Source organism: Euleptes europaea, chromosome 2 (genome assembly GCF_029931775.1).
Source record: "Euleptes europaea isolate rEulEur1 chromosome 2, rEulEur1.hap1, whole genome shotgun sequence".
Classification (NCBI taxonomy): Eukaryota; Metazoa; Chordata; class Lepidosauria; order Squamata; family Sphaerodactylidae; genus Euleptes; species Euleptes europaea.
Window position 1 is genome coordinate 113,414,502 of NC_079313.1, and position 27,092 is coordinate 113,441,593.

At 44.2% G+C, this 27,092-nt stretch overlaps 1 protein-coding gene across 1 annotated transcript in view; it reads left to right on the forward strand.

Moving 5' to 3' along the window:
* The first annotated feature begins 1,908 nt into the window (after positions 1–1,908).
* The window catches only part of LPIN3 (lipin 3), a 36,686-nt gene continuing 11,502 nt past the window's right edge, over positions 1,909–27,092 (forward strand). The window contains exons 1-12 of the mRNA XM_056844124.1: positions 1,909–2,016; positions 6,843–7,043; positions 8,421–8,516; positions 10,036–10,295; positions 11,470–11,583; positions 13,431–13,548; positions 15,601–16,093; positions 16,732–16,831; positions 18,758–18,921; positions 19,482–19,578; positions 20,433–20,502; positions 25,374–25,466. Coding sequence (XP_056700102.1) covers positions 1,909–2,016; positions 6,843–7,043; positions 8,421–8,516; positions 10,036–10,295; positions 11,470–11,583; positions 13,431–13,548; positions 15,601–16,093; positions 16,732–16,831; positions 18,758–18,921; positions 19,482–19,578; positions 20,433–20,502; positions 25,374–25,466 — 1,914 coding nt within the window. The remainder of the gene's footprint in view (positions 2,017–6,842; positions 7,044–8,420; positions 8,517–10,035; positions 10,296–11,469; positions 11,584–13,430; positions 13,549–15,600; positions 16,094–16,731; positions 16,832–18,757; positions 18,922–19,481; positions 19,579–20,432; positions 20,503–25,373; positions 25,467–27,092) is intronic.

Here is a 27,092-nt window from a genome sequence, read left to right on the forward strand (position 1 = left end):
TTCAGCTTGACGAAGAGTTCTGCTGAACTTAAAAGCTTGCACATTGTTTTGTGTTTCATTGGTTGTTCCTAAGAAAATTACTTATGGCAGGCAGGCAGAAATCCAGTCAGTGTGTGCTTTCCAGGCATGGTTATAGTATGGGGAAGCCTATTTTTATTTGTTTGAGATATTTATACCACAATTTTATCCTCAGTAGGAAACCCAAAAGCTGTATTATCCCCCTCCGCTTCTGTTTTATCCTCGCACGAACTGCCCTGTGAAGTAGTTTAGGCTGAAAGAGTAAGTACCCCAAGGTTATCCAGCAAGCTTTCATGAGTGAGTGGGGATTGGAACCTGGGCCTCCCAGATCCTAGTCTGACTACACCAGGCTCTATCACACTGCTGTTGCTGGTCGAAAAATGGTGCCAACCATATCTGAGTTGGGAGTTGGCAACAGCATTCCTAAGACATTATAGTTCGGGAACCTTTTATACTTGGAAATCAGGCAATAGCCTCCTAAATGGTGTGCTCTGTTTAATATATGTGACTAAGAAGTGAGACCATTTGAGTATTTCTGCTAGCAACTTTCTCACATGGATCAAACACCTGCCATTCCTGCCTTTTAGTGCACATTCCTCTTTGCCTTGCATGCTGCTGAGTTTGGAAGTCCAGGCAGGGCTCTAAAGTCCGGTTTCCACAAGACTCTGCTGAGAGGAGATTGGTAATGTATTAATGTAATTCAGTGACCTCATAGCCTCTGGCTTGTTGGAAACATTCTTGTCCTCTTAGGTCTAAGATTGATACTGAACTGTAGTCAGAGATGACTTGTCATGCCGTCATCATCCGCTGCCGTGGCTGAAACAGGCGCATAGTAGGTTGAGATGGCAAAGTAGGTTGAGATAGCAATCTCAATCAGGTTCAGTGTTCCTGGGAACCTGCTATTTTAACTCCTGCTGTGTCCAGATATTGCAATAGAGGCATATCTTCTGTCTGCTTGTGTATTCTTCTTGCCAGGTATACCAGCTCCTAGTTTCCATTGGTGCTTTATTTTAGAACATATGCTTCAAATGTATGTCTGTATTGGTGATGGTTTATCGCTCTTAGTTTTGGATTCACTTATTCAGTGATCAAGCCTTCTTTCAGACCTAGGGCACACTTTTAGTCCCAACCCACAGATGGGTTCTCATTTGGGTTGCCAACCTCCAGGTACTAGCTGGAGATGTCCTGCTCCAGTTTACCTGGAGAAGATGGCCACTTTGGCAATTGGACTCTATGGCATTGAAGTCCCTCCCCTCCCCAAACCCTCCCCTCCTCAGGTTCTGCCCCCAAAATCTCCGGGTATGTCCCAACCCGGAGCTGGCAACCCTAATTTCTCATCCAGCTTCTGAACCTCTACCTTTTAGCTTGATATGCAGATGTTTCCAGGGGGCGTTTCTCTCTGGGATGGAAAACCTCAGCTGCTGATATCTTGTTAACTTTTTCCCTTGTTAACTTTTTCCATGCCATGCAGTTGCAAAAGTGTGTGTGGTGTGTGCGTATAAATTTGCACACAAAAATCCTATTTGTGCATTATTCACAAATGCTTCTTAAAAGGCACCCAAAGCACCTTAGTTGTATGTAAAAGTCCGGGACAGAGAGAGGAGTTCTAACATTTTCTGTGCTGTGGGTTTGCCTGCATGGCTGCTGATTAAAACACTCGGCTCAGCAGGTTACCGTGACCAGGGGACTCTCGTGACCTTCTCTCGGCTCAATGCAGCACAGAGCTGACAGAAGCACTGAAGCTTCTAGAGCTAGCGGGGCCAGCTCTAGGAACTGTGTTTTATCTTTGACTCGCTCATAATAGAAAAGCCAGACTTTGCCCTTCTGTACAGGAAACAGGAGTGTGGTCCTCCTCTTTTTGGGATAATTTGACTCTGTGTAGGTTTCAGAATGACTTGTGGGGTGCCTGGAAGCCAGACACGTTCTCTTGCTCTGCCCTGGAGAGGTAGGTTTCCTTCTAGGGAGGGAGCCAATACAGAATTGTCCCATTCTTGCTGGGTAAGAAGAAGCTTTCTCTGGTGTGTGTGACTGAAATGTTCTTTACTTGTCTGTAAACATTTCCAAAGGATCTCAAGGTTGTGCATCTGTGTGTGTGTGTATGCACAACTTGGTGTGGGACAAACAATTGTGTGCCCCTCCATGTCATATGTGTTGTGAGGATATTATTTTCCTAGTACACAAGCAGTAGTATTTGACCATCATGACCACTGCAGTTTGGGATGCTGTGTTGTGCGAGTGTTGTGGCAATTATGTTGTGTTCCATTATGGGTTGTGAACCATGTCCTAAACATTTGTTTAACTGTCTTAAAAGTATGGAAAAACCCATTTGTTTCTGATGGCTAGAACTTGCTTGGCTAGGAGATTATGCATAAGCATCAGACCATTGGCCTACTAGAATCAGTCTTGTTTATTTGACTGGCAGTAGTTCTCCAGCAAGGTCTCAAGTAAAGGTCTTTCATATTACCTTTCATGGTGTAGTGGATAAGAGCGGTGGACTCTTAATCTGGAGAACCGGGTTTGATTCCCCGCTCCTCCACATGAGTGGCAGACTCTAATCTGGTGAACTCCACATGAAGTCAGCTGGGTGACTTTGGGCTAGTTACAGTTCTCTTCAAGCTCTCTCAGCCTCACCTACCTCACAAGGTGTTTGTTGTGGGGAGGGGAAGGGAAGGCGATTGTAAGCCGGTTTGATTCTCCTTAAAAAGTAGAAAAAATCAGCATCTAAAAACCAACTCTTCTTCTTCTTCTATCAGATCATTTTAGCTGAAGAGGTCAGAGATTGAGCCTTGGATTTTCTGTGTGCCAAGCAAGTGCTCTGCCATTGAGCCATTTGTTGAGCAGAATTGGTGGTGGCTTGCGTTGTCCATGCTGGCTTGTATATTGGCAGATGGAGGAAGGGGTGCTATATTGGCAGATGGAGGAAGGGGTTCCCATCCTGCAGTCTTCCACTTGCTCCCAAATAGTTACAGGATCAAAACCGTTCTCACCTGTCTAACCGTTTTGCAATGGGCAGTAATAATGACTAATTCAGTCATTATCTGTGGTACGGCAAATAAATTTGCAGCAACCTATTAAGAATGTGTCATGCCTGAATAGGTATTTGCTGGCAGCCAAGCATCATCAGTCAGCGCATCGCTGTTAGGAAGACTTTTATATCTGTCGTAACTTCCACCGGCTTGATTAGAGCATTCTGAATCTTTGCTCTGGTTAAAAAAAGAGCAAACCGTGACAGTTTGCGTGGATTAACACAGGCTATTCCTTGTGCCTCTGGTCTCAAAAACAAGACTGCAGCTCTATGCCTCACAGAGCAAGCAGTTCAGGAGACGATGAATGAAAGGGCAAAGTTGTTTGCACGTTGGCTATTCCTGATCGTAGTTTCATGCATGCTTGGCATAGAACCGTCACTGACAAACATTCATTTCTGTGCTGTCGTTTGAGAACTTCTTGGTTAGAGCAGGGAGATTGGATCTAGGGGTAGGAGAACCTGTGGCGCTCCTCCCGGTATAAAAATGTAAACCAACGTGGCTAAACCAGCGTGGATAAGCTTGTCTGCTTCCACTCCTACACTGTGAAACTTCACTTTGTTGTGATCCAGATGTGCTTTCCTCCACCCTATGGGGAATAATGGGTACATGTACAGTTCCAGCTCTCTACTCCTCCCAGGCAGGGACACCTATATTTCTGGCTAATTGTTAGGAATATTCTAGGCAATATAGGAGAGAAATGGGACTCTGAATCCTGAGTTTCCCTGGGAATGCTACTGTGGCTGGAGGGTTGTAAGCACAAGCGAGAGAGAAATGGATGGAATGTTTTAACCCCTTCCTTGCTTATCTATTCTCCCCTGCAAATTCTCCCACTAGCTTTGCGTTCTCTTCTCCTCCTCTTTGCTCAGCAATCGCAGAGCCTGCTGGAATCAAGAGGCCACGTGGGGATAGCTGCAGGAGAGAATAGGCGGGCATGGCAGGGGTTAAGCATCCCTACTTCAATCCCATTAATCATTACCTGTAACTGCCCCTCTCCCCCCCCCCTCTGAATTCCTGTTGCAACCAGTGCAGGTTTGGGGTTGACTTTGTTTAGTTTATAGTAAGACAGCAATGTAGAAGCAAACGAAACATTTTTTTAAATCCTTTTGCTTAAAAGTGACTTATGATCTGTGCTATAATTACCGTACTCTATGATTATGGAAGGAATCATGATAAAGACTTTCAAAATCATAGAATCATAGAGTTGGAAGGGACCCCAGGGTCATCTAGTCTAGAGCTTCTTAAACTTTTTCCACTCGTGACCCCTTTTTGCCTGAGAAATTTTTACGCGACCCCGGGTATATAGGTATATAAAATAGGTATACAAATCAAACATTTACTGATAATAAATCAATTTTTTCGCAACCCCCACATTCAGTTACATGACCCCATATGGGGTCGCGACCCACAGTTTAAGAAGCTTTGATCTAGTCCAACCCTCTGCACAAAATTCACAACTACCTCCCCCGCACACCCCAGGTGACCCCTACTCTATGCCCAGAAGTGTTTGTTTTCCTTTTTTGCCATTTAATCTTGAATATATCTGAGTGTGGACCTATGTGCTTGCTTAGAATCTTCCCCACAACCCTCACCACCATGTGGCACATACTTGAAGTCTGTCTGCCTCTCTTTTAATTGAAATATGAAATGGTGTCCCTTGATTAAAGGCCTTTTTAAGATACTTTGGGAGTTGCCCTACTTTTTTGGCTTGTCTATGACAGTCATGTACATTTTGACTCTCTGTGGCTAGTATAACCTTTCACATACAGAAAGAAAAATTCTGATTTGTCTGTATGATGGAGCCATTCGTATCACCTGAATCTTAATCATATGCCATGACAAAGAGCCCATTCAAACATTTAACATCATTCGTCATGCCCTCAACAGAATGAGCTTAGCAGTCAGGAGGTTTAGAAACCTGACACCTCTTGCTTACCGAAGGACAGTTCCATAATTCTAGGCGAACACAAATTACCATCTGTCAACATTTTACACTGAGCACATGATTGTATGAAGCTGTAAGGTGAGCCAAACCACATGAAAGCTGATTGGATCCAGACAGTAGCAACATCTGTAGGCAACTGGAAATCTGTAGAAATAAGAACTACAAAACTCTCCCACTGAATGGTCAAATAGGGCATGTGCAGTTCCCCATGTGTGTGTGTAAAGTGTCGTCAAGTCGCCAACTTATGACGACCCCTTATGGGGTTTTCATGGCAAGAGACTAACAGAGGTGGTTTGCCAGTGCCTTCCTCTGCACAGCAACCCTGGTATTCCTTGGTGGTCTCCCATCCAAATACTAACCAGGGCTGACCCTGCTTAGCTTCCGAGATCTGACAAGATCGGGCTGTACCATGCTGCCTTCCCTGTTGCAGTTCCCCATAGGGATGGTGTATGTATGTCATGGTTAACCATTTATCTCATCTGTTTAGACTTTTTGATTTCTACGCTACATAGTTCTAAAAAGAAATTGTCAACACTCTGTGAGTTTATTCCAGGACTTCAATCAGGAACTTCTCGGTCGAAGGCAGAGATCTCTAACCTTGTTGAATCTATGGGCAGTGTTGGAATTGTGAGAATGGGTCGTAGGTGCCTTGGCAAAATGGCCTGCCATGGAGACTGGTTTCAATAACAAAATACTGGAACATTCCACAAAATGTTAGGAAATTCCAATTTCCCAGCCATGATTCTCATGATAGAGACAGCTGTTTCCAAATAAGTGTTCCTTGCATACACAAATGTGATGCCTCCTGGTTTCTGTCCAAGAGAGCCGAATAGGGTTGCCAGCTCCAGGTTGGGAAATACCTAGAGATTTGGGGGTGGAGCTTGAGGAGGGTGGGGTTTGGGGAAGGGAGGGACTTCACTGGGGGTATAATGCCATAGAGTCCACCTTCCAAAGTGGCCATTTTCTCCAGGTGAGCTGATCTTTGTCACCTGGAGATCAGTTGTAATAACGGGACATCTCCATCCACCACCTGGAGGTTGGCAACCCTAGAGCCCAAAGAGGTTGAGGGAGGCTAGGAATGGCTTTTTTTGCTTTGGGGAAGAAGGTGGCTCTAGGAAACATACTGGTGAGTGCCATGGTGACTGCGGGCACTTTATTGGGGATGATAGGTCTTAGACCATCTAAGACTTGTGACCTCATCTAGTAAACTCTGATGGGCTGTGTTTTATTAGAGACTGAAGCCTTTTGGAGGCATTGAGGCACTGATCCATGGACTGGGATATAGTATACCTTGCCAAAGCAGAAGATTAATTCTGTGAGCCTGGCCTTTCCCTGGTCAACAGTATCTTCTATCTGTTGTGCTCCATCTCTGGCCACTGATCTTGAGAAACCTGAGCTGCAGAACATATCAATGTCGGAACTTGGGCATGGCCTGGTCCAGATACTAATCAGCTTGTGCATTAATTCCCACCATGGTTCACCTATGGTAAATATCCTTGACCAACCTGATTTTATTAAAGCTGGATAATGGTCCTCCATACTCTGTCCTATATGAATACTTATTTAAAAGATACCACCATCATGAAATGTTAGGAAGTCACATCAAAGCACATATGCTCAGCATAATTTCTTAGAACATTCTGCAGACAGGCTTGGTGTTCAGATCAGTCTCTGAGCAGCACCAAAGAGTAACATACTGTGTGTTCAAGTAAATGGTCAGAAAAATGGTACAGTGGTATCTGCTGCTTGGAGGTACAAGGCAACCAATTATTTTCAAGTCCCTGAGTTCGCTTGTGAACTTCTGAAAGCTTCTTCTTTTAACTCAAGGCTGTTTGCTTGTTCCATTTTTCTTTTAGTCTCAGACAATGAACTATGTGGGGCAGCTTGCTGAGACCGTTTTTGGCACCGTGAAGGAGCTCTACAAGGGCCTGAATCCGGCCACTCTGACAGGCTGCATCGACGTCATTGTTGTGAGGCAGCCAGATGGCTCTTTACTCTGTTCACCTTTCCATGTACGCTTCGGGAAACTACGTGTCCTGCGTTCAAGCGAAAAAGTGGTGAGTGACCTCTGATGTAAGCCATCCTGTGCTTGGGAGCCAGCATGGTGAAGTGGTTAAGAGCGGTGGTTTGGAGTGGTGGAGTCTGATCTAGAGAACCGGGTTTGATTCCCCACTCCTCCACATGAGCGGTGGAGGCTACGGTAATCTGGTGAACCGGATTTGTTTCCCCACTCCTACACATGAAGCCAGCTGGGTGACCTTGGGCTAGCTAGAGCTCTGTTAGAGCTCTCTCAGCCCCACCTACCTCACAGGGTGTCTGTTGTGGGGAGGGGAAAGGAAGGTGATTGTAAGCCGGTTTGAGTCTCCCTTAAGTGGTAGAGAAAGTTGGCATTTAAAAACCAACTCTTCTTCTTGGGGTGGGGGGGAGGATGTGCAGTAGTCTCTTGTTACCCTGTATGTAACTCACAAATGACGCTTCTACCACCTAATCAAATTTATTTGGAAGTCCCATTGATTTTTGTGGCCTTTTGCTGCTTAATCACAGCTAGGATGGTTAACTCCAACTTCAGAAATTCTTGAATATATGCGGGCAGTGTTTGCAGGAGGGTAGAGTTTGGGGAAGGGAGCTCAGCCCCTTCTCCATGCAAAGCAATCTCTGAAGCTGCCATTTTCTGCAGGGAAAGTGATATCTGTAATGTGGAGGTCTACTGTAATTCCACCTGGAGGTCGGGGACCCTATGTAGCAGGATGTAGCTATTGAGTGTGTGTTGAATGGCCATCCATACAATCTCTTTAGCATGGCAAAATGGAAGTTATTAGCCACGTTGCAAACTCTGAGTAGATTCAATACAATTCCATTCCACTCACGGATGAACTTTCTACCAGTACAATAAGACCTTCTGTTAGTAGAACAGATCCATGGGACCCAAACCGATGTGTCCAGTGTCCATGTATGATAATGCTAAAAAGATTGTACCAATGGGCTTGTGGCCTTCAGTTGACGACTGAGGATGTGATGTTGGATTTTAATTAATCCAAATCTAAGCTGACAGAAGTTGGTTTCAGGTAGCCGGCTCAAGGTTGACTCAGCCTTCCATCCTTCCGAGGTTGGTAAAATGAGTACCTAGCTTGCTGGGGGTAAAGGGAAGATGACTGGGGAAGGCACTGGCAACCCACCCCATAAAACAAAGTCTGCCTAGTAAACGTCGGGATGTTACGTCACCCCGTGGGTCAGGAATGACCCGGTGCTTGCACAGGGGACCTTTACCTTTTAAGCTGGATACATCCTACTCTATAATATAAATGTGTATTCTGATTTGTATAAAAAAGGGTTGGCAATGGTCAAGTCATATGTCACATATTGGCAAGAATGGAGCCTGCTCTTTGTGCTAATGTTTCTATTGGAGGGGTGGCTTAAAATTAACCTCTCTCTAGGTTGACATTGAAATCAATGGGGAGCCAGTTGACCTGCATATGAAGCTGGGTGAAAATGGAGAAGCTTTCTTTGTCGAAGAGTCGAAGGAACAAAAGGTGGGTTGTGTTTCTTGGTCTGGTGGCGAGGGACAAATGCATAGCTGGTCAGTTCTTCATAAACTTCCCTTAAGGGCTTGTTTCAGGGGGTCCTCGACCTTTTTGAGCCAGGGGGCATCTCTGAAATTTTGAGAGGGGGTGGTGAGCGTCCTCAAAATGGCTGCTACAGGAGGTGGAGTCCAACCGAATGCTTTTCTCACACCTCCTGGAAGGAAAGATTGAAGAGGGAGTGGAGCCACACAATAAGGAAAGCCATGGTGCTTACCAGTCCTCCTAACCTTCCAATGGACTGAAGGCTGCCAATAGCAAGCCCTGCCTTACAATGGCCCCACCCACTTTATGGAAAACTTGGAGAGCACCAAGGGAAATACTGGTGGTCAGTATGGTGCCCATGGTAACCACACCAGGGAACCTGGACTAGACTGAAGGCCTGATACGTTTCTAGTACCTGATTTGCACCTCCCCAGTGGAGAGTCTGACTTTCTTCCTTTCCCACCCTCCATCCCTTTCAGCGAGCCTGACAAGTTGGTCACGCTCAACCATATTTCAGACCTGTGGTATGCAGAAGTGCTTCTCAAACTGCAGTCTGCGAGGGTACGCCAGGGGTCCACAGGTCCTTTGTAAGGACAGAGGACAAGCCCTTCCCGTGCCATCCAGCTATTGTGATAATGGAGCCTTTTCCATTTTCTAGAAATGGGGGCAGAAAGGTCCATCTCATGGGAAGGGGGTGGGATTGGCTTTTGAAGGGTAGGAACTCACAGAACCCCCCTGCCACCTCCCATCAGCAAGCTTCTAGATCCGCTCAGCACCCTGGGCAGAAAATGTGCTGTTTAGTTTCTGGGAATTGATAGCTCAACCTTATGAACTCTTAAGTGTTGAGTGGCACCAAGGAGACAAAGTCCTAATGCAGAGTCACTTCCAGTATGGCACTGAATTGATTTTTCACTCTGCTTTCCAGTTCAAAGGAGTTCATCATAGAAGTAGGGGTAGGGGGTCTTTAAACATTTTCAGTCAAAGTAAGGGTCCTAGGTTTCAGAGCTGCTGGGTTCCTTGCCCTGCTTTCTTGCCTCGTGTGATCTCTTGCTTGTGCCTTTTTTTTGGCTCCCCCTAGCATCTGTGCTGCGAAACTGTTGCAATTGTTGCCATAAAACAGATTACTAGCAAATGGAGTAATACACAACATTGCCCACAAACTTTCAGCAAGAAATGATTAGTGGGTGTCCCGAGTTCTCCATGTTTGAAATATAAGTTCCTCAGGGGAAAAAAAATATTTGCATGCAGTCTAAGTGTATTCGCTGATTTCAGTAGGCATCAGGGACTAGTCTTGAAGTGACACACTTCTTGAACAGTGCTCCCAGATGATGCCAGATGCAAAGAATACCAACTAACTTGTGTAATTCTTTTCATGGAATTTGGCTTCCACCAATGCCAAAGCATTGCATTGGATTTGCTTGGTTTATCGTTTAAGCTGGCTCTAATTTGGATCAGATGTCTGGCAAAATTTGTTCTTCCTTTCCAGGAGAGCATCCCCATCTCCTTGTGCACATCTCCCATCCCTTCCGAGAAAAACTCAGATCTAACAACCAGAGCTTCTAGGGAGGCTTCCAGCTCGTATGGAAACCCCGATGCCTCCAGCTCTGACACGGCCCTTCGTAAGAAAAGAAGGCGTAAGAGGAAGGCCAGGAGGAGGGAGTCATTGGCGGACTCCACTTCAGAAGAGGAAGAAGGCACTGAAAGTGAGATGTCTCTGGAGGAGAAGCGGAAACTGTTGGCTTCCAAGTGAGTGGGCTGTAACCCAGAACGTGGATTGGAGCCTAAAATATATAAAATAGCGGCTTATACCACCTTTCACAAATATGCTGTATCAACATGCCAAACGGCCTTATGTAGTTTTGGACTTCTGGGCCATCTAACCCAGTTAAGGCTGCCAGGTCCCTCTTCGCCACAGGTGGGAGGTTTGGGGGCCATGGAGCCTGGGGAGGGCAGGGACCTCAGGGTGGTATAATGTCAGAGTCAACCATCCAAAGCAACCATTTTCTGCAGGGGAACTGATCTCTGTGTCTGGAGATCAGTTGTAATTCCAGGAGATCTCCAGGCTCCACCTGGAGGATGGTAACCCTACGATGCCAGCTGAACACACAAACCTGTCTTATACAGTGTCAAGCCACTGGTCTAACAGGTCATTATTATCTCCTCTGACAGGGAGCTGCCCCCCAGGGTCTCGGGTACAGATTTTTCTCCTTCATCTACAACCTAAACCTTTTCCAGAGGGATTGAACCTGGGACCTTATGTATACAAGGAAGATGCTCTATCTTTGATCCACAGCCTTTCCCCTGTTTAGTTAGCTTTTCCAGCTTGCAGTAGTGGTTAAGGGTGGCGGACTTTAATTTGGAGAGCCGGGTTGGTTTCCCCACTCCTACACATGAAGCCAGCTGGGGGCCCCCAGCCTGGGGGACCTTGGGCTAGTCTCTCAGAACTCTCTCAGCCCCACCTACCTCACAAGGTGTCTGTTGTGGGGAGAGGAAGGGAAGAAGATTGTAAGCCAGTTTGATTCTCCTAAAAAAAAAAAGTAGAGAAAGTCAGCATATAAAAGCCAACTCCTTTTTTTCTTCTTCTTCTTCCTCAGCTGGAAGAGGAAGTGGGGGTGGCAGTTGTGGGCAAGTATTTGCCTGTTTGCGTATGCATATGTGTCATTGCTTGTCCAAAGACGATCTCAAGTGCTGTTTTCTTTCTCTGCCCTTTTGCTTTGAGCAGATCCTCATTTTCCATAGGGGACCAGGCACGTAGCTAGTGAGAAACCTGTTAAGGCTGAACTTGTAGAAGTTTCAGTGCCTGAATTCTTCCTAATGTGACCCTGCTGTATAAACAAAGAACTGTACTGACACCTATTTTCATTAAGATCTAATGCTACTAACAATGCCAATGTACCCTTCTTCTTCTTTGTTAAATCAGCAATACAATATACTACTCATTCACTGATGTTCACTCATACGCTGAAGGAACTGGGACCCTGCAACCGAAGGAAGCCCATCCCTTTTCTGATGGAGAACTGCCTCCCATGCAGAGGTAAAACCCAGGTTCGAATCCCCACTGTGCCATGGAAGCTTGCTAGGTGGCCTTGGGCCAGTCTCAGCCTAACCTACCTCACTGGGTTGTTGTGAGGACAAAATAGAGGAGAGGAGAATGATGTAAGCCACTTTCAGTCCCCACTGGGGAGAAAGGTGGGATATAAATAAAATGAACCAATGAAGCTCACTGGGAATCAAGGGCAGGGGTGATCTTGAACTAGTAGGAGCAGAATAATAATTGAATTTGGTAGTATATGGGAAATGAGAGAATCCTGTATGCAGACTACCTGCAATTGGATCTGAAGGATTTAGGCCAGGACCTAAGGAATTGTGCAACTACTTCTTTATGCCCAAGTATTTTTATTTTGTGGCTTTTGTTTCTTGAGCATCAAAACCCCTCCAGTAAGAACATAAGAAGAGTGCTGCTGGATCAGACCAGTGGTTCATCTAGTCCAGCATCCTGTCTCACACTGTGGCCAACCAGTTCCTCTGGAGGTCCAACGGCAGGATATAAAAGTTGGACTTGATGGCCCTGGTGGTCCCTTCCAACTCTATGATTCTATATAGAGGCTGAGGCCTTCCCTTTATATTGCCTCCTGGCACAGGTATTCAGAGATTTACTGCCTGTGAATGTGGCAGCCATGGATAGTAGCACCATGGATAGTAGCTGCTGATAGACCTATTCTTCATGGATCTGTCTAATCCTCTTTTAAAGCTGTCTAGGCCTGTGACCATCACAACTTCCTCTGGCAGCAAATTCCACAATTTTAATCACTCATTGTATAAAGAAGTACTTCCTTTTGTTTGTCCCTTATCTACTTCTCATCAACTCCCCATGCCTTATGGGAAATTACTTTTGAAAATGGAGGGGACTTGTATAATATGACACGGCTTTCTTCAAAAGAAACTATTAGAATATATCAGGGCATTTGGATTCTGGCTACCACAAGGTCTTTGAAGTAGTATGGCCAGAATCTGGAAGTCCAGACTTTACCTTAATTGTCTTCAGGTCCTGAAGGTGACCTGGGAAGAAAGCGTGGATAGGTTAGCACCCTTCTCCTTTCTCCCAGTAATTCTTGGCTTTCTCCCTAGTTCTAGTTTGAGCTACACAATTTGGTAGAAAGTGTCTACAGGCTTCTTCCAGAGGAAAACTAGAAGTGGTAGTGCATTGTGAGGAGACACACAGAACTGCTCCTGGTAGCATGCACCATGAAGTATGGTATTAGGTCAGCACTGTGCTTTGTAGCCCAATCAAGGAAGGTGTAAGCTCTGGGATCAACAAGGTCTAGGGCTGCAATCCAAAGAAAACTGTCCAGGAATAAGTCTCACTGAATGAAATGGGGCTTACTTCTCAGTAGACCTGCTTAGGATAGCTTCCTAGATGTCTTTGTTGGATCATAATGATACGCCTAGTTAACAAGACTGGCAGAGGTGGATTCTCTTCCCAGCTTCATGACTGACTTGCTCTAGGAAGTTGTAAGAAAGAGCAAGAGTCCAGTAGCACCTTAAAGACTAACAAAATTTCTGGCAGGGTATGAGCTTCTGTGAGCCATAGCTCACTTCTTCAGATACGAAGAAGTGAGCTGTGGCTCACAGAAGCTCATACCCTGCCAGAAATTTTGTTAGTCTTTAAGGTGCTACTGGACTCTTGCTCTGTTCTACTGCTAAGGACAGACTAACATGGCTACCCATCGTGATCGCTCTATGAAGATCAGTCTGTACCTTTGCACCAGTGTTGTTTCTTGCTTGTTATGACTTGTCTACACTGACTTTTTGCCATGCTTGTGTCAATACGTGTCTCTGCTACTTCAGTTAGTAAAAATATTTTCCCCTCTCTCTTTTCAGCCTTTCTCCAAGTTGTCAGTTAGCCCCCAAAAGTGACTCTGAACTGGAAATCAAAAACCCTGAAATGCCTCTTGGATCCGAAGCCCACATGCAGTGGTCCTGGGGAAGGCTGCCTGAAGTGAGTGAGTGGGGTTAGAAAGAAGCCCTTGAAAATGCTGCTACAAAAAAAAAATGCACTTCCTCTGCAGGAAATGTGTGTTTGCTTTATATTGCTGCTGTTTGTTGGTGGCCTTGAAGTACCTGGGCAAAATAATCTGACCACTGGATATGCATTTGGGGAGACACTTCAGAATATGGGGCTTCCATTTTACAGAGTGTTCCCTTTTTCTCCAGGAAGTTCCTTTTGCATTGGCTTTGACTATTCCACTTATAACCCAGTGGCAAACCTCTGTGCCACCAAGTCTGTCTCCTACAGGGGGGTGCAGCTGTTCCTGAGCCAGCATTGCGTAGTGGTTAAGAGAGGTGGTTTGGAGCGGTGGACTCTGATCTGGAGAACCGGGTTCAATTCCCCCACTCCTCCACATGATCAGCAGACGCTAATCTGATGAACCGGGTTGGTTTCCTCACTCCTACACATGAAGCCAGCTGGGTGACCTTAGGCTAGCCACAGCTCTCTTAGAGCTCTCTTAGCCTCACCTACCTTGGTGGGTGTCTGTGGTGGGGATTGTAAGCCGGTTTGATTCTTCCTTAAGTAGTAGAGAAAGATGGCATATAAAAACCAACGTTACCTCATTGAAATAGCACAATGGCATTTCCTAGGGTTGATATCTGTAACCACATACCAAACACGTTGCGGCCTATTGGGCCTTCATCAGTGGTTAATTAAAACCCATGTTAAGCCTGCACACATTTACAGAAATAAATAAATAAATACATATACAAACAGTTCAAACCCAACCAGGCATGTGTATAGGTTGTAAAATCTATTGCCAGTTACTCGGACATCTGGTCAGATTGGTTCTAGTTGTAATACTGGTTAGTATATGTCTCTCATATACTATGTGTGCCTGTATCAACCTAGTAGAGCAGTGGAGCTCCCACCATGCCTTTACTTACTCCAGTCTAATCCCAATCATTTCAGTAGTCTTAGACTGGAGTAACTCTCTTTAGGATTGCACTGTAAGTATTATGGAGAAGGCTGTGCCAGACTACTGCTTCTTCATTGGCTGTAAGAAATAATTCCTGCCTGAATTACCATCATCAACTGGGAAACCTTCTTATAAGCACCTCCTAAGTAAAGTTATAACCTTTTAAGCCTGTTGGCATCAGTGGACTTAAAGGTAAAGGTCCCCTGTGCAAGCACTGGGTCATTCTTGACCCGTGGGATGACATCACATCCCAACGTTTACTAGGCAAACTTTGTTTACGGGTTGGTTTGCCAGTGTCTTCCCCAGTCATCTTCCCTTTACCCCCAGCAAGTTGGGTACTCATTTTACCGACCTCGGAAGGATGGAAGGCTGAGTCAACCTTGAGCCGGCTACTTGAAACCAACTTCTGTCGGGATCGAACTCAGGTCGTGAACAGAGTTTTGGACTGCAATACTGCAGTTTACCACTCTGCGCCACGGGGCTCCTTTCATATGGACTTAGAAGGGTGTAATTCTGGTTAGGAGTGCACTGTAGGTGGCCTTTGAGCTTCCCTCATTTCTTATCTGGGTGTGTGATCCTGGTTCATGAGACATCAATAGTGGAAGAGAAGTTTGTGTAATTTGCACTACAAAGTGAGTTTCTAGCAAGAATTCAACTACATGCAAGTGACTGTTGCTTGGGCTTCCTCATACCTCTGGTTGTGAAGAGGTATAAAAGCAACTGCAAGGAATACTCCTAAGGCACAGCCCTTTTTTGATTAAAATCTCAGCTGTGTCCCTGAGATATGCTGTTTCTCCTGCTCCAAAAACTCTGAAATGGAGCCCCTTCATAAACAATGCTTTATCTTCTATGTGTGAAAATGTTCAAGGCCACTAGATCTGAGAAATAGAACAAAGATGGTCTAGATTCTTTTTCTCTCCCATTGCATATATTGTTGCTCCTTTTGGCCTGGTCCAATAAATGCAAAAGAGCTTGTGGGTATGAAGCTGTAGAAATAGCCCTGAAATAATTTCTGAATGTGCTCGACTTACCCTCTTTGCTCTTCCGCTGTCTAGTTCAAGACTCTTTTCCTTTTTGTAAAGGTGAGCAAATCGGAGCGAGCTGAAACAATAAAGCCCACCATGAATATGGCAACGACGGCAGCTCTCACTCCAACTACCATCCCTGTGGGCGAGATGACACACTTTGTTGCCATTTCAGAATGCCACTTGGGCACTGTGGACTCTGTCGATGCTTCAGATTGTCCAGTTGCTCCTTTAATTAGACCCACACCTGTCTTCTCTACTGGAAATGGCCTTCCGAGGGGTGAAGAGCCCAGCTCTTCTGCTCAGGCGATGGCCAGTGATCAAGAGACAACTTTCACATTCTCAAGAGATGCACAAAGCCATGCAAAGCCTGCAGAGAGTGAAGGAAAGAATTGCGCAGAGATGATAGGACAGATTCAGGAACTGGAGTGTGAAGCACCGTCATCGAGAAAATCCAGTTTGGATCAGGAAGCGCCATCCCTAAGGAAAGCTAATCTTGGGCAACCAGAGCCAAGCAGCAGCTTAGAGCTACAGCAGGCGACGGGAAGGGGTAAGAAGGGGCTGAAAATGATAGCATAATTGAGCCACCTTGCGAAAACAATGTGTGTGTGTGTGTGTGTGTATTAAGTGCCGTCAAGTTGCTTCCTACTCATGGCGACCCTATGAATAAAAGTCCTCCAAAATGTACTATCTTTGACAGCCTTGCTCAGATCTTGCAAATTGAGGGCTGTGGCTTCCTTTATTGAGTCAGTCCATCTCTTGTTGGGTCTTCCTCTTTTCCTGCTGCCCTCAACTTTTCCTAGCATGACTGTCTTTTCCAGTGACTCTTGTCGTCTCATGACGTGACCAAAATACGACAGCCTCAGTTTAGTCATTTTAGCTTCTAGGGTTGGTTCAGGCTTGATTTGATGCTGCATACCTATTCTCTCTAGTATCAGAGGAGCATGCCTATTATTTTGGGTGCAGTGGAACACAGGCAGGATGGTGCTGCTGCACTCATCTTATTAGTGGCTTCCTAGAGGCACCTGGTTGGCCACTGTGGGAACAGACTGCTGGACTTGATGGGCCTTGGTCTGATCCAGCAGGGCCTTTCTTATGTTGATCTATAACCCACTGATTTGTTTTTTTGGCAGCCCTATTGTGAAAACAATAGGGGTGGCTTATCTTAATCCTTTGCATCTTTTTGAGGTTCTGTGAAGAGAAGTCCTCACCTGGGACCAACTGATATTTACCTGGAAGATCTCTCAAACCTGGATGCTGAACAGGTGGCACTCTATTTCCCTAAAAGGTAGGAGTTCGAGTCACTGGTTTTAGTGCACTCTGCTTATGAGTAAGAGAGACTGATTGCCCAAGGCTTGACGCCTACATTATGGAGCGGTCATTGTTCATCTTTTGTCTACCATCACTGTCTATCAGAGGAAGTATCCATCATTGGGGTGGCTGCATGGTTTTTTTTTTTTACTACCACTAATTTTCCCATTCCACTCAGCCCCCTCCCTGTTTGAGGGACTCCTGATTTGGCATGATGGTTGGTTTCCAAGTAAGTGGGCTGAAACCCAGAACCTGGATTAGTGCCCCAAATGCATAAAATATCTGCTCACCTTTCACAAATATTCCATATCAACATGTCAGACTGCCTTCTGTAGTTTTGGACTACTGGTCTGCAGTCCAGGGAAATTCCTGTTCTGTAAATTTATTACCACTCAGTGAATATAATCCCATATTTTGTAAGCTGTTCCTCAGAAGCTGAAACAAATTACCAGCAAGAATGGCAAATGGTAGCTATGCATACATCTTTGGGCAACTGCCATGGACACTTTAAGGATGATATCCATAATGAACAGTGCACTCCCTCCCCGGTACCTTTTTGGGGAAGTGTTTTACAACATTTTTAAAAAGCAGAATTCAAAGAATAGGAATTATCTTCATAGGTAATCATGTACATTTCCATTTTTTTAAATGAAAGGGGATGCAGAGTTTCCCTTAGAAATGAAATTGACTAGACCAAAAGCGGCTTTACATTTGTTCTAGTCAATTTCACCACATCTTTGGTGTGTATGGGACTAGGCTTGGAATTGGATGCAATTAAGAATGTAAAGCATATAGACTCTTTTCTTCACTTTGTGCTGTTGGATTCAATGATGTTGGATTGGCAACAGTCCTGCTGTTCCATAGAAATAATAGTTTTTGCACAGCATTTCCTAGGGATGAGATTGGATTTCTGCATGCTGTTGGATTGTCTTTGAATTATCTCCACAGATTTTATTTCTATGCTAGTTTTTTTTCTTTATACCAAATTTTCCTACTGAAATGAATTCATTTTTCCAGCACTTATTTTTACCTCAATGGCATATAACTGGCGGAAAGAAATCACTGACCACAACAAAAATGAGATGAACTTGAAAGTGATGTGGCTGTTTTACTTCCTTTTAGATTTCATACTGGCTCATCTCTATTCTTAACCCCTTGCATAAGGATCTTTTTATCAGGGTGGATGGGTCTTCCTCTGCAGCTGCTCCCTTGCCAGTCTGGATGCATATTAGTAAAGGCTTTCTGTCCATATAGTTCATCATCCACATGCTGTGGTTACATACCATGCAAGTGACACCCTATGGTGTTGAAATTAACCTTGTGAAGGTGTGTGTATAAAGGTAAAGGTAGTCCCCTGTGCAAGCACCAGATCATTACTGACCCATGGGGTGACATCACATCCCAATGTTTCCTAAGCAGACTATGTTTACGGGGTGGTTTCACAGTGCCTTCCCCAGTCGTCTACACTTTACCCCCAGCAAGCTGGGTACTCATTTTACCGACCTCGGAAGGATGTAAGGCTGAGTCAACCTTGAGCTGGCTACCTGAAACTGATTTCTGTCAGGATTGAATTTAGGTAGTGAGCAGAACTTTTGATTACAGTTCTGCATCTTACCACTTTGTGCCACAGGCAGATATGGCCTTTATAAAAAATTGGATTATAATCCAGTGGACTTGATTGGAACTGCATCAGCCTGAAAAACATATTCTGCAGAAATTGATTGGAACTGGATCATTCTGTTAATGCTGATCATCAAGGTCTCTCAATAAGGGAGAATTGTTGTTGTTGTTTCAAAATAAAAGGGCTCCTATTGTATACCCCCCTTTGCCTCTGTTCAAAATCTAATGCTTGGGAATAATGGAATCACATAGTATTGATGTTTTCTCATTCTTTCATTTTCAGTGATGCTGAATTGAGTGGGCAAGCACAGACCGATCCTAGCAGCTTCTCTCAAACTCATCTGCAGGGTGGCACAGATAATCTGGAGTCCATGGCATGTAACCTGATGCCACACATCCTCCTGTCTGTCTGTGGAGGTCTGGGAGATAGTGGAGAATTATCTCGCGGTAGGTCTGAAAGGGAGGGAAGAATCTATCCTTTAGGACTTCAGACGTTTTGGCAAAGATGCTGTGTTGGCCTTTGCTATAATGCTAGAGTTAAATTTATAGTGGTGACTGGCAAAGGAACAGAATCCAGTAGCAGGTTGATCAGAGTACATTGTAATGATGGGCTGAAAGGTGTCAGGGACTTTCAGTGAACTCGAATGGCTCACCAGCCAACCTAAGGCAGATCACAAGACTGAGTGGTCAGTGTCTTTGCTGCAGCCTAGGCAATTGCAGTGGATTGTAACTACATTCTTAATACTCTTGAAAATTACTGTTCCCAGCATACTTCAGGAGAAGCCATTACAATTAAACTGGCATAATCCTGATGATACCTTGCATTGCAGATCTACTACAGTACTAAGCAGGAAGATACTCTATATGGGAACTCGATAATAAAATGGAGTAGCACCTTTTTGTTTATTATTCTTTTGGTTGGTAGTTGCCACCTGCTTCCAGTTTCACACTTGGGGGTAGTTGGAGAACTGGCATGATCTTTTCCTTCCTCTCTCTTTCATTTCTAGCAGAGGAGTTTATGAAACATGTTGTCTCCTACCAAGAGTTTGCAGAAAATCCAGCAGTTGTTGAGGATCCAAACCTGGTGATACAGATCCATAAGAAGTGAGTAGAATGGTCTTCTTCTTCTCCGAGACTTGGGTTTTTCCTAAACCCTCCAGATATAAACTAATGTGTTTATATGCATTTGCAAGCTTGTCTTGCATTCTGCAGGCATAGATGTGTGTTCCTGTCTGAAATCCCTCTTTCCCCTAACTTCAGGATTGTTAGTAAGTGTAAGTGAAACCCTGCTACCCTTCTACTCTCACACGTATAGCTGTGTTTCTGGTTGCCACTGCATTCAGGCACTGCAACAAACCTCTGTCAGAGTCTTAGCATCCCAGTTTGCAGGGAGGAACCAATTTGCCAAGGTGCTTGTATTTGGATGTTGCAGCAAATCAGATCTCGTTTGAAGGATTCCCAAGCCCAGAAGCCTTCAATTGCACTCTGTGTGCAAGGTAGCATACAAACATGCCTATCAAAGACAGAGGTTTAGTATTGCTCTTGGATGCAGCCATCCTTCTCACACATTTTGGCAGTTCTTGGATTGGATAAAAAGCATACCCCTGGATTCTATCAAAGGTATGTCTTGACTTACTAGGTTCCGGCACTATTGTTTCTATTACGAGGTGGACTTCCTTGCACGTTTCAGAATGCGATGGATGTTTTTAAATCACATTTTCTAGTAATTTTGGAATCCTAGGCTGTGTACTAAATTTAACTGTTTTGTCTGTTGTGGAAGTATCCTGACAACTGTGATAGCCTGGTGGGACAATAGAAAGGGAAGCCCAATCCTTTTTTATGTAAAATGAGATCTTATAGTGTTCTCCTTCTGAAGATCTTCTGCATATCAGTGCTTTGCTACCAGGCAGTTAAAATGTTAAAAACTATATACAGAGCAAAGTTGTCTCCCCTTGCAGATATTATAACTGGTCAGTTGCAGCACCCATGATCCTCTCCCTACAAGCTTTCCAGAAGAATCTTCCCAAGGTAAGTTGGAGAAGTCATGATTGCTTAAGTAAGAATGGTGACAATATTAAAATCCCTAGATTCCAAAGCACAAAGAAAGCTTAGACATTTCATGAAATACTGCAACTTTTGTGCAAATAAACCAGCCAGCACCCATGCCCTGAAAGGTCCTTGGCTCAGGCTGGTACATTGGGATGATTTCAATGAATCAGCCTTGTTCATCTCCACATAAATATCCCAATTCTTTATCTGTCTTCAGATGTCACTGCATACCAAACCATCTCTTTTCTGTGTGGCCCTGAAAAGTACTTCATTGATTGTTTTCTAGCTTCCAGACCATGGTTTGCCCAGCAATTTAGGATAGGGATATAAAAGTTGGAAATAATTGGTTTCCTCTAGAGATGTCTGCCTGCTGTACTAGGTGGGTCGGCTGTCATCTTTGATCAAACTTTTGGGTCTAGAACAAAAAAAAAGTCTCTTTCTAATGTGAAAATACACCCCAATTATTGTTGGAGTTGGGGAAATAATGCAATCCCAACACATGGCAGAGTTCTATTCAATAAAGCTCACTGAAACAACAGGATTTGCAGGAAGCATTTACTAACTGTATGCCTTCCAACAGCAGAGAGACCCTCAGGATATAAAAACTTACAGGCAGAAAGGGAAGCGCAACAAAAGGCTGGGGAAGGCAAGGGAAAACCACCCTATAAGCTTTGAACAATTGCCAGAAAGCACCACAACTCTCCCTAGAATTCAAGGGGACTAACCACACCCTGTGTTCGTATTTACACTAATAAAACTGCCGGCATGCTGTTGCCTCTCCAACACACCTTTTCAATGGCATGTGTATTATTCCACCATGTTCATTTGCATCTTATACTTTTCTGCCCAGATGACAATTTGGAGAGTGTCCAACTCCTATTTTTGCGAGGTGATCGTATCTCTCCTTCTGCTGCTTCTCTCCACTTTCAGGCTTCGCTTTCGGGCAGCTTTGAGATATCTTCCCAAGACAAAGGTTCAGGTATTTTCCTCAGCTCCGGCTAGGTAGGAAAGTCTATGGGGTGGTATTCCTTTGGCTGCCCAGTTTGAGCATCTGATGCTTGTCATTTCACTATCTCCAGTTCGTTCATGAGTGTCAGTGCTGCCTTCTGCTTCCTCTTAATTTTTCTTTGTGGTTTTTCTCTTGCTCGTCAGAGTCTTCTTCAACAAGTTAAGGTAGCAAAGTATACTGCTCCACTTATTGCGCTCTTATCTGTCCTTGGGAATAGGATTCTGTATCTTTAACTCTGATCACTGTAACCCACGAATATACCTTCTGTGGGTTTTTTATCCAATTCTGAGCACTTTTCACTGGGAATGTAGGCACAGGCTTTGTATCCATTCTGCTGTACTTTACACTTGGATTAGATCCATGCTACAATTCATGCATCAGTGGCAACTTATTTTATAGCTATGTTGCTCTCTTAATTGCCTCACCCAATAGTTGCATGTTATTGGATGCTGGTTTACCATACATCTCACCATCTTAACTAGGGTGTGGTTCTTTATTTCTGATACTCCATTCTGCTCAGGTGTGTATGGTACTGTTGCCTGGTGCTCAGCACCCTGTTCCTTCAGGTATTCTTCAACCTCTTTAGCTATATATTCTGCTCCATCAACTGTATGGAGTATTTATGGCTTCCTTTGAAACTTGTTGCTGGCTGCTGCCACAGACTTTAAACGTTTTCCAAGCATTTCACCTTTCTGCTTCATGAGACACATGACAGTGTACCTGGAACAGTCATCACTCCATGTTTCCAAATATTTCTTTCCACTTGATGTGAGAATGCTCATGGGTTTACAAATATTGCTGTGGATAATCTGCAAGGGATGTGTAGACTGGCTTTGACTACTTTTGGGAAGCATGTTGCATGCTGCTTTCAGAGTCATGCAACACATGCAATTCATATGTGTTTGACACAAAGTCATCTTCATGCTCTTTATTAAACCCTGATTTTCAAGCTTTCTTATAATTTCTGGGTGTCTTTGCCACAGATGGATACGTTTGCCATGATGAGCTTGTGGTTCTAGCTTGCTCATTCTGTGGGGGAAGCGTATGCAAGGGAAACTTATACTTATAATTCCTGTGGTCATAATTTCTGTTATAACAGCTCACACTGGTTTCTTTGAAACTGCACTGAGGCCATTAGAGATGTTCCTCACTGATAGACTTCCGTCTATTCTGGAACGTATAGGACGGTGTACACAAAGAGTTAACATTACCATCAAAATGGACGACTGGGCTTTAAGAATCCAGAGCTGATTCCTTTTGCAGAGATGCTTTCTCCATCCACAAGGAAGATCTTTAAGCTAAGGCCTAGATTTGTGAAGATCCTCCTGGTTTCACATCATGTGGTTTGTTGCCCTTAAATCTATATACTATCCACATGATGCGTTGCTCTTAGGCATCCATCTCATACGTCATCTGCAGATTTGCCTGCAGTTGCCTTAGCTTTTGCTTTTGATGTTTTTGCGATTTGTTTCCTCTGCTTGGTTTTCCAGATTGAACAGTTCTATTTCAGATGTCTAGTCTTTTCCCGCCCTCACCTGGATGGCCCAGGCTAGCCTGATCTCGTCAGATCTCAGAAGCTAAGCATGGTCAGCCCTGGTTAGTATTTGGATGGGAGACCGCCAAGGAATACCAGGGTTGCTATGCAGAGGAAGGCACTGGCAAACCACCTCTGTTAGTCTCTTGCCATGAAACCCCCCCCAAAAAGGGGTCGCCATAAGTCAGCTGTGACTTGACTGCACTTCACACACACACACAGTCTTTTCCCAGCTATAACACACCTTGGTTTTTCTCCTGTGCTCTGCTTCCTCGTCTACCTTGAGGGCTGCCTCTTGATGTTCTTTTCTGTGACTGTAGTCATCCATTAATTTGACTGTAACATATTCCAGCATTAGGTCTGCCTCTGATGTGGTCTCAAGGGCACTGATGAGAGGGCTATAACACTCTGGAATACTATGGAGGGGTAGTGCCACTCTTTCATTTTTTCTCCATTCTCAGCTGCTGTTCCACAATTTCCAGCATGGCATTTACACATTCATGCATATCCAGCTCTTCGCTTAGTCTCTTCTTGTATAATTTACACAGAAAGTTTAACTTCCTGTTTAGGTCTGAATGTACATGCAGTTCTGGAGTGCATTCCACATACCTTTGGCTGTGTCTTCTTTCCTCATATGGATCTTCCACTTGCAGGCATATGATTGCCTTTGCTTGCCTGTTTTTCCTGTGACATTCTGCTGGATTATCAGCTGGACTGTCATTGCTTAAAACATCCCAGAGGTCATATTCGCACAGCAGTATTCCCACAACTGTTAATTGTCATTATTCAGTTTGGCCACTACCAACTTACAATCTGCACTGCTTGCCATCCTTCTATGGATAACTGGGTATGCCTTCCTTTCTTACTAGCTGTTATAGCTTTCTTGCAATCTATCTTGTGATCTGGGCCCATAACCTGTAGGCAGAGTTGGGGAAATAATCCAATTTCACACAGGTAGAACTGGAGAAAAAATCCAGTCCCACACAGGCAAAGATAATTCTATAAAGTTTACTGCAACAAAGGGATATGCAAAAATCATTAACTGCAGGCCTCCCAACAACAGAGAGATCTTCAGGATTTTCAGAGAGATCTTCACCTTACTTACAGGCAAGAGGAAGCACAATGAGAGGCAGGGAATAGAAGCATTCAGTAACCTCTGAACAGTAGGCAGAATATACTATAGCTCTCCCTAGTGCTCCAGTAGACTAAACAGCCCTGTTTTAGTATTTACGTTAATTGTTGGAGAAGAAACAACATGTGTACAGTTTTATTAAGTATCATATTGGATTTACAAGACAGATTTACCAGTGCTGTAAACATGAATAAATGAAGTCTATAAAAATATTTAAATATATTACAGGATAAATGGTGAGATATGGAGTCCCACTGATGGAGTTTAGTATCATTAATTTTAATAAATTAAATTATATTACCAATTCTGTATTTATCTAATATGTGTACTATTAACAAGATGATGGAAAACGTAGTACAAATTAATATTCTGAGGACCTAGGCTCCCTCCCCATTAGAAAAAAATGTTAGCTGCCAATGGTAGAGGATCTGCTTTCCAAGCAGAAGGTTTTAGATTCAATCCCTGGCATCTCCAGTTAAGAGGGCTGGAAGTAGGTGATGCAAAAGACCTCTACCCAAGATCCTGGAGACCTGGTTTCAGCCAGAACAGGCAATACTGAGCTTGATATACCAATGGTCTTACTCAGTATGTCTGCTTCGTGTGATCACCTTCCCATAATTACAAAATCTTATGGATCATTCTGTAGCTGATAAATATTCCCATATTCTATAATATGTACCCTCCCTTCCCCAACATCGAGAGCATTCCGTAAACCTCTGTTACCCCTACATCCTACCATAAAGATTCATCATACACTCTTGGCTTTAGAAGAAATTGGGCCAGCATTGGTTGAATTGGTGCTCATTCTGGAGGCTCTCTTAAAACTTCTGCTTTCCTGGGCATACTGGGCATTCTGGAGGCACTCTTAAAACGTCTGCCTTCCTGGGCATACTTCTCTGCTGGGTTCCTACACAGAGCTGCAACAATTTTGGTGAGGGCTATATTCATGCATGGTGTCTCCTGCTTGAGGAGGGAATGATGTGAGGCTGATAAGTTACTTCTTGGTTTAAGCCTTTGGTATTGTCCTCATTTGGATAATCATACCCGGGGTGGCTGGTCATTAGAGCATAAGTTCTTTCTGTATAATTAATTGTTGTCACAACTATGTAAATAAACTCTTTTGTGTCTGAACATAAGTTGCTGCTTATCTTTGCCTAATTTTCTTGTGTTTGCAGAGTACTGTTGACAGACTCCTGAAGGAGAAGATGCCCAAAAGGGGGGGCAGGTGGTGGTTTTCTTGGCGGAGAAGAGAACTTTCCAATGAGGAGGTAGATTTGTTGTGATGCTCCTCAAGCCAAGTTAGGAGAAGAAATTGTGTGGCAGTTTCTCTCTGTGGTTCTTCTCCACCAAACCCAAGACAAAAGGTTGCAGTTGGTGGGATTCAACTGGACTAGTAAACTGATTTGTATGTGGATAATAGAGCATTCTGAAAGAAAATATTACTCTACAGCCTTTCTTGGGAAAATGTGTTGGTGTGTCTTTGCCACTCTGGAAATATTAACAGTAGAAGGTAATATAATGCCAGCATTGCCCCCTGCTGCTAGGATGTGTCGTTACCATGTCAGAAATAGTTGAAATCTTCTGTATGTCTTCAACGTCTGATGTAACTGCAGTGGTACAGGAAGGAGACTACCATACCCTCTCCCATGCTGTTGCAGTAACTTCAGACAGGATCCAGAGAAATGAAAATTAATGAAGAGAAAGCAAAACCAGTCAGTGCCAGGCAGGCTTAATATGTTTTGAACATAGGTGTTTCCTCAGGAGAAATTTGGGGCATATGATTGGTATATATTTCTGATTTAATTCTCCTTTGTGGGATTGGTTTAATAAGCATGCAAACAGTGTGCAGATAAAGTTGGTTCAAATCAATGTTCAAGCTGTGTTCCTTCCTCACCCACCCTCCACTACACATTGACGCTTGCTGCAAGGGCAATAGAAGCTGTTACCTGAGCTGGCAGTCTCCACTTAAGTTGGGGGAATTAGCTGGAGAGAGAGAGCAAGGGGGTAACCGGGATCGATAACCTATGTATACCAGGATTGTCTTAAATGAGCAGGTGGTGGTTATAATTGAAGAGGGTGTTATTAAAGAACGAAAATGGTAAAAACCAGAAATATATGTCAAGCAATGAGCATGCACATGCAAAACATACAAGAGCTAACTTAGAGAAAAGGGAGGAGGTTTGGATAGTGTTTTAGAAAAGGGCAATAGTTACCAATCTTGAAGGGATGTCCAGGAGAGCAGCGCTGAGGAGGAAACTGGAAAATTACCAGTGTTTCCAGAAGCAAAGAGAGAGGCCCATATGTAAGTGGGGGTGGGTGCATGGATCCAACACACACACACATTATGATGGCCCAAGAACCTGTGTTTATACCCCAAAATGGGTCCTAGGCGGTATGAGGTATTCTGGCAGGAAAGCCAGAGAACAAAGAATTGATTGCTTTCCTGGGGTTCCAACAAAAGGGTAGAAGAGGTATGATGAGTCATTAGGTCTCAAGAGAATGCTTGGACTATTGTCTTGAATACTGAATGATTGGAGGGATGGGTGCAAGTAGGGTGAGTAATGGTCTGCTGGGAGTGCTGATTAAATCACCTTAGGGTGACACAATGGAGTTTAGCTAGCCCCATTGTTAAGCTGGGCACACCTTTAGGCCACGGGGAAAGGTCAGCTGCCAACCTCCTTCCTACCCAGGCTTGACAAACAAGATAGATGCCAAAGCTCTCTGAGGGGCATCCATTTTGTGGGAGAAGTGCCCTGCTTTGGTGTCAGTCTTGGAGACCCCCTGACCTCCATGAAGCCCTTTAACAGGAGGAAGGATATGACTGCTCAATATGCCGTTTGGTCCAGTTCCTCTGCTAGGGTCTCCACTCTAGGTCTAGCAATGCTGGCCCTTTG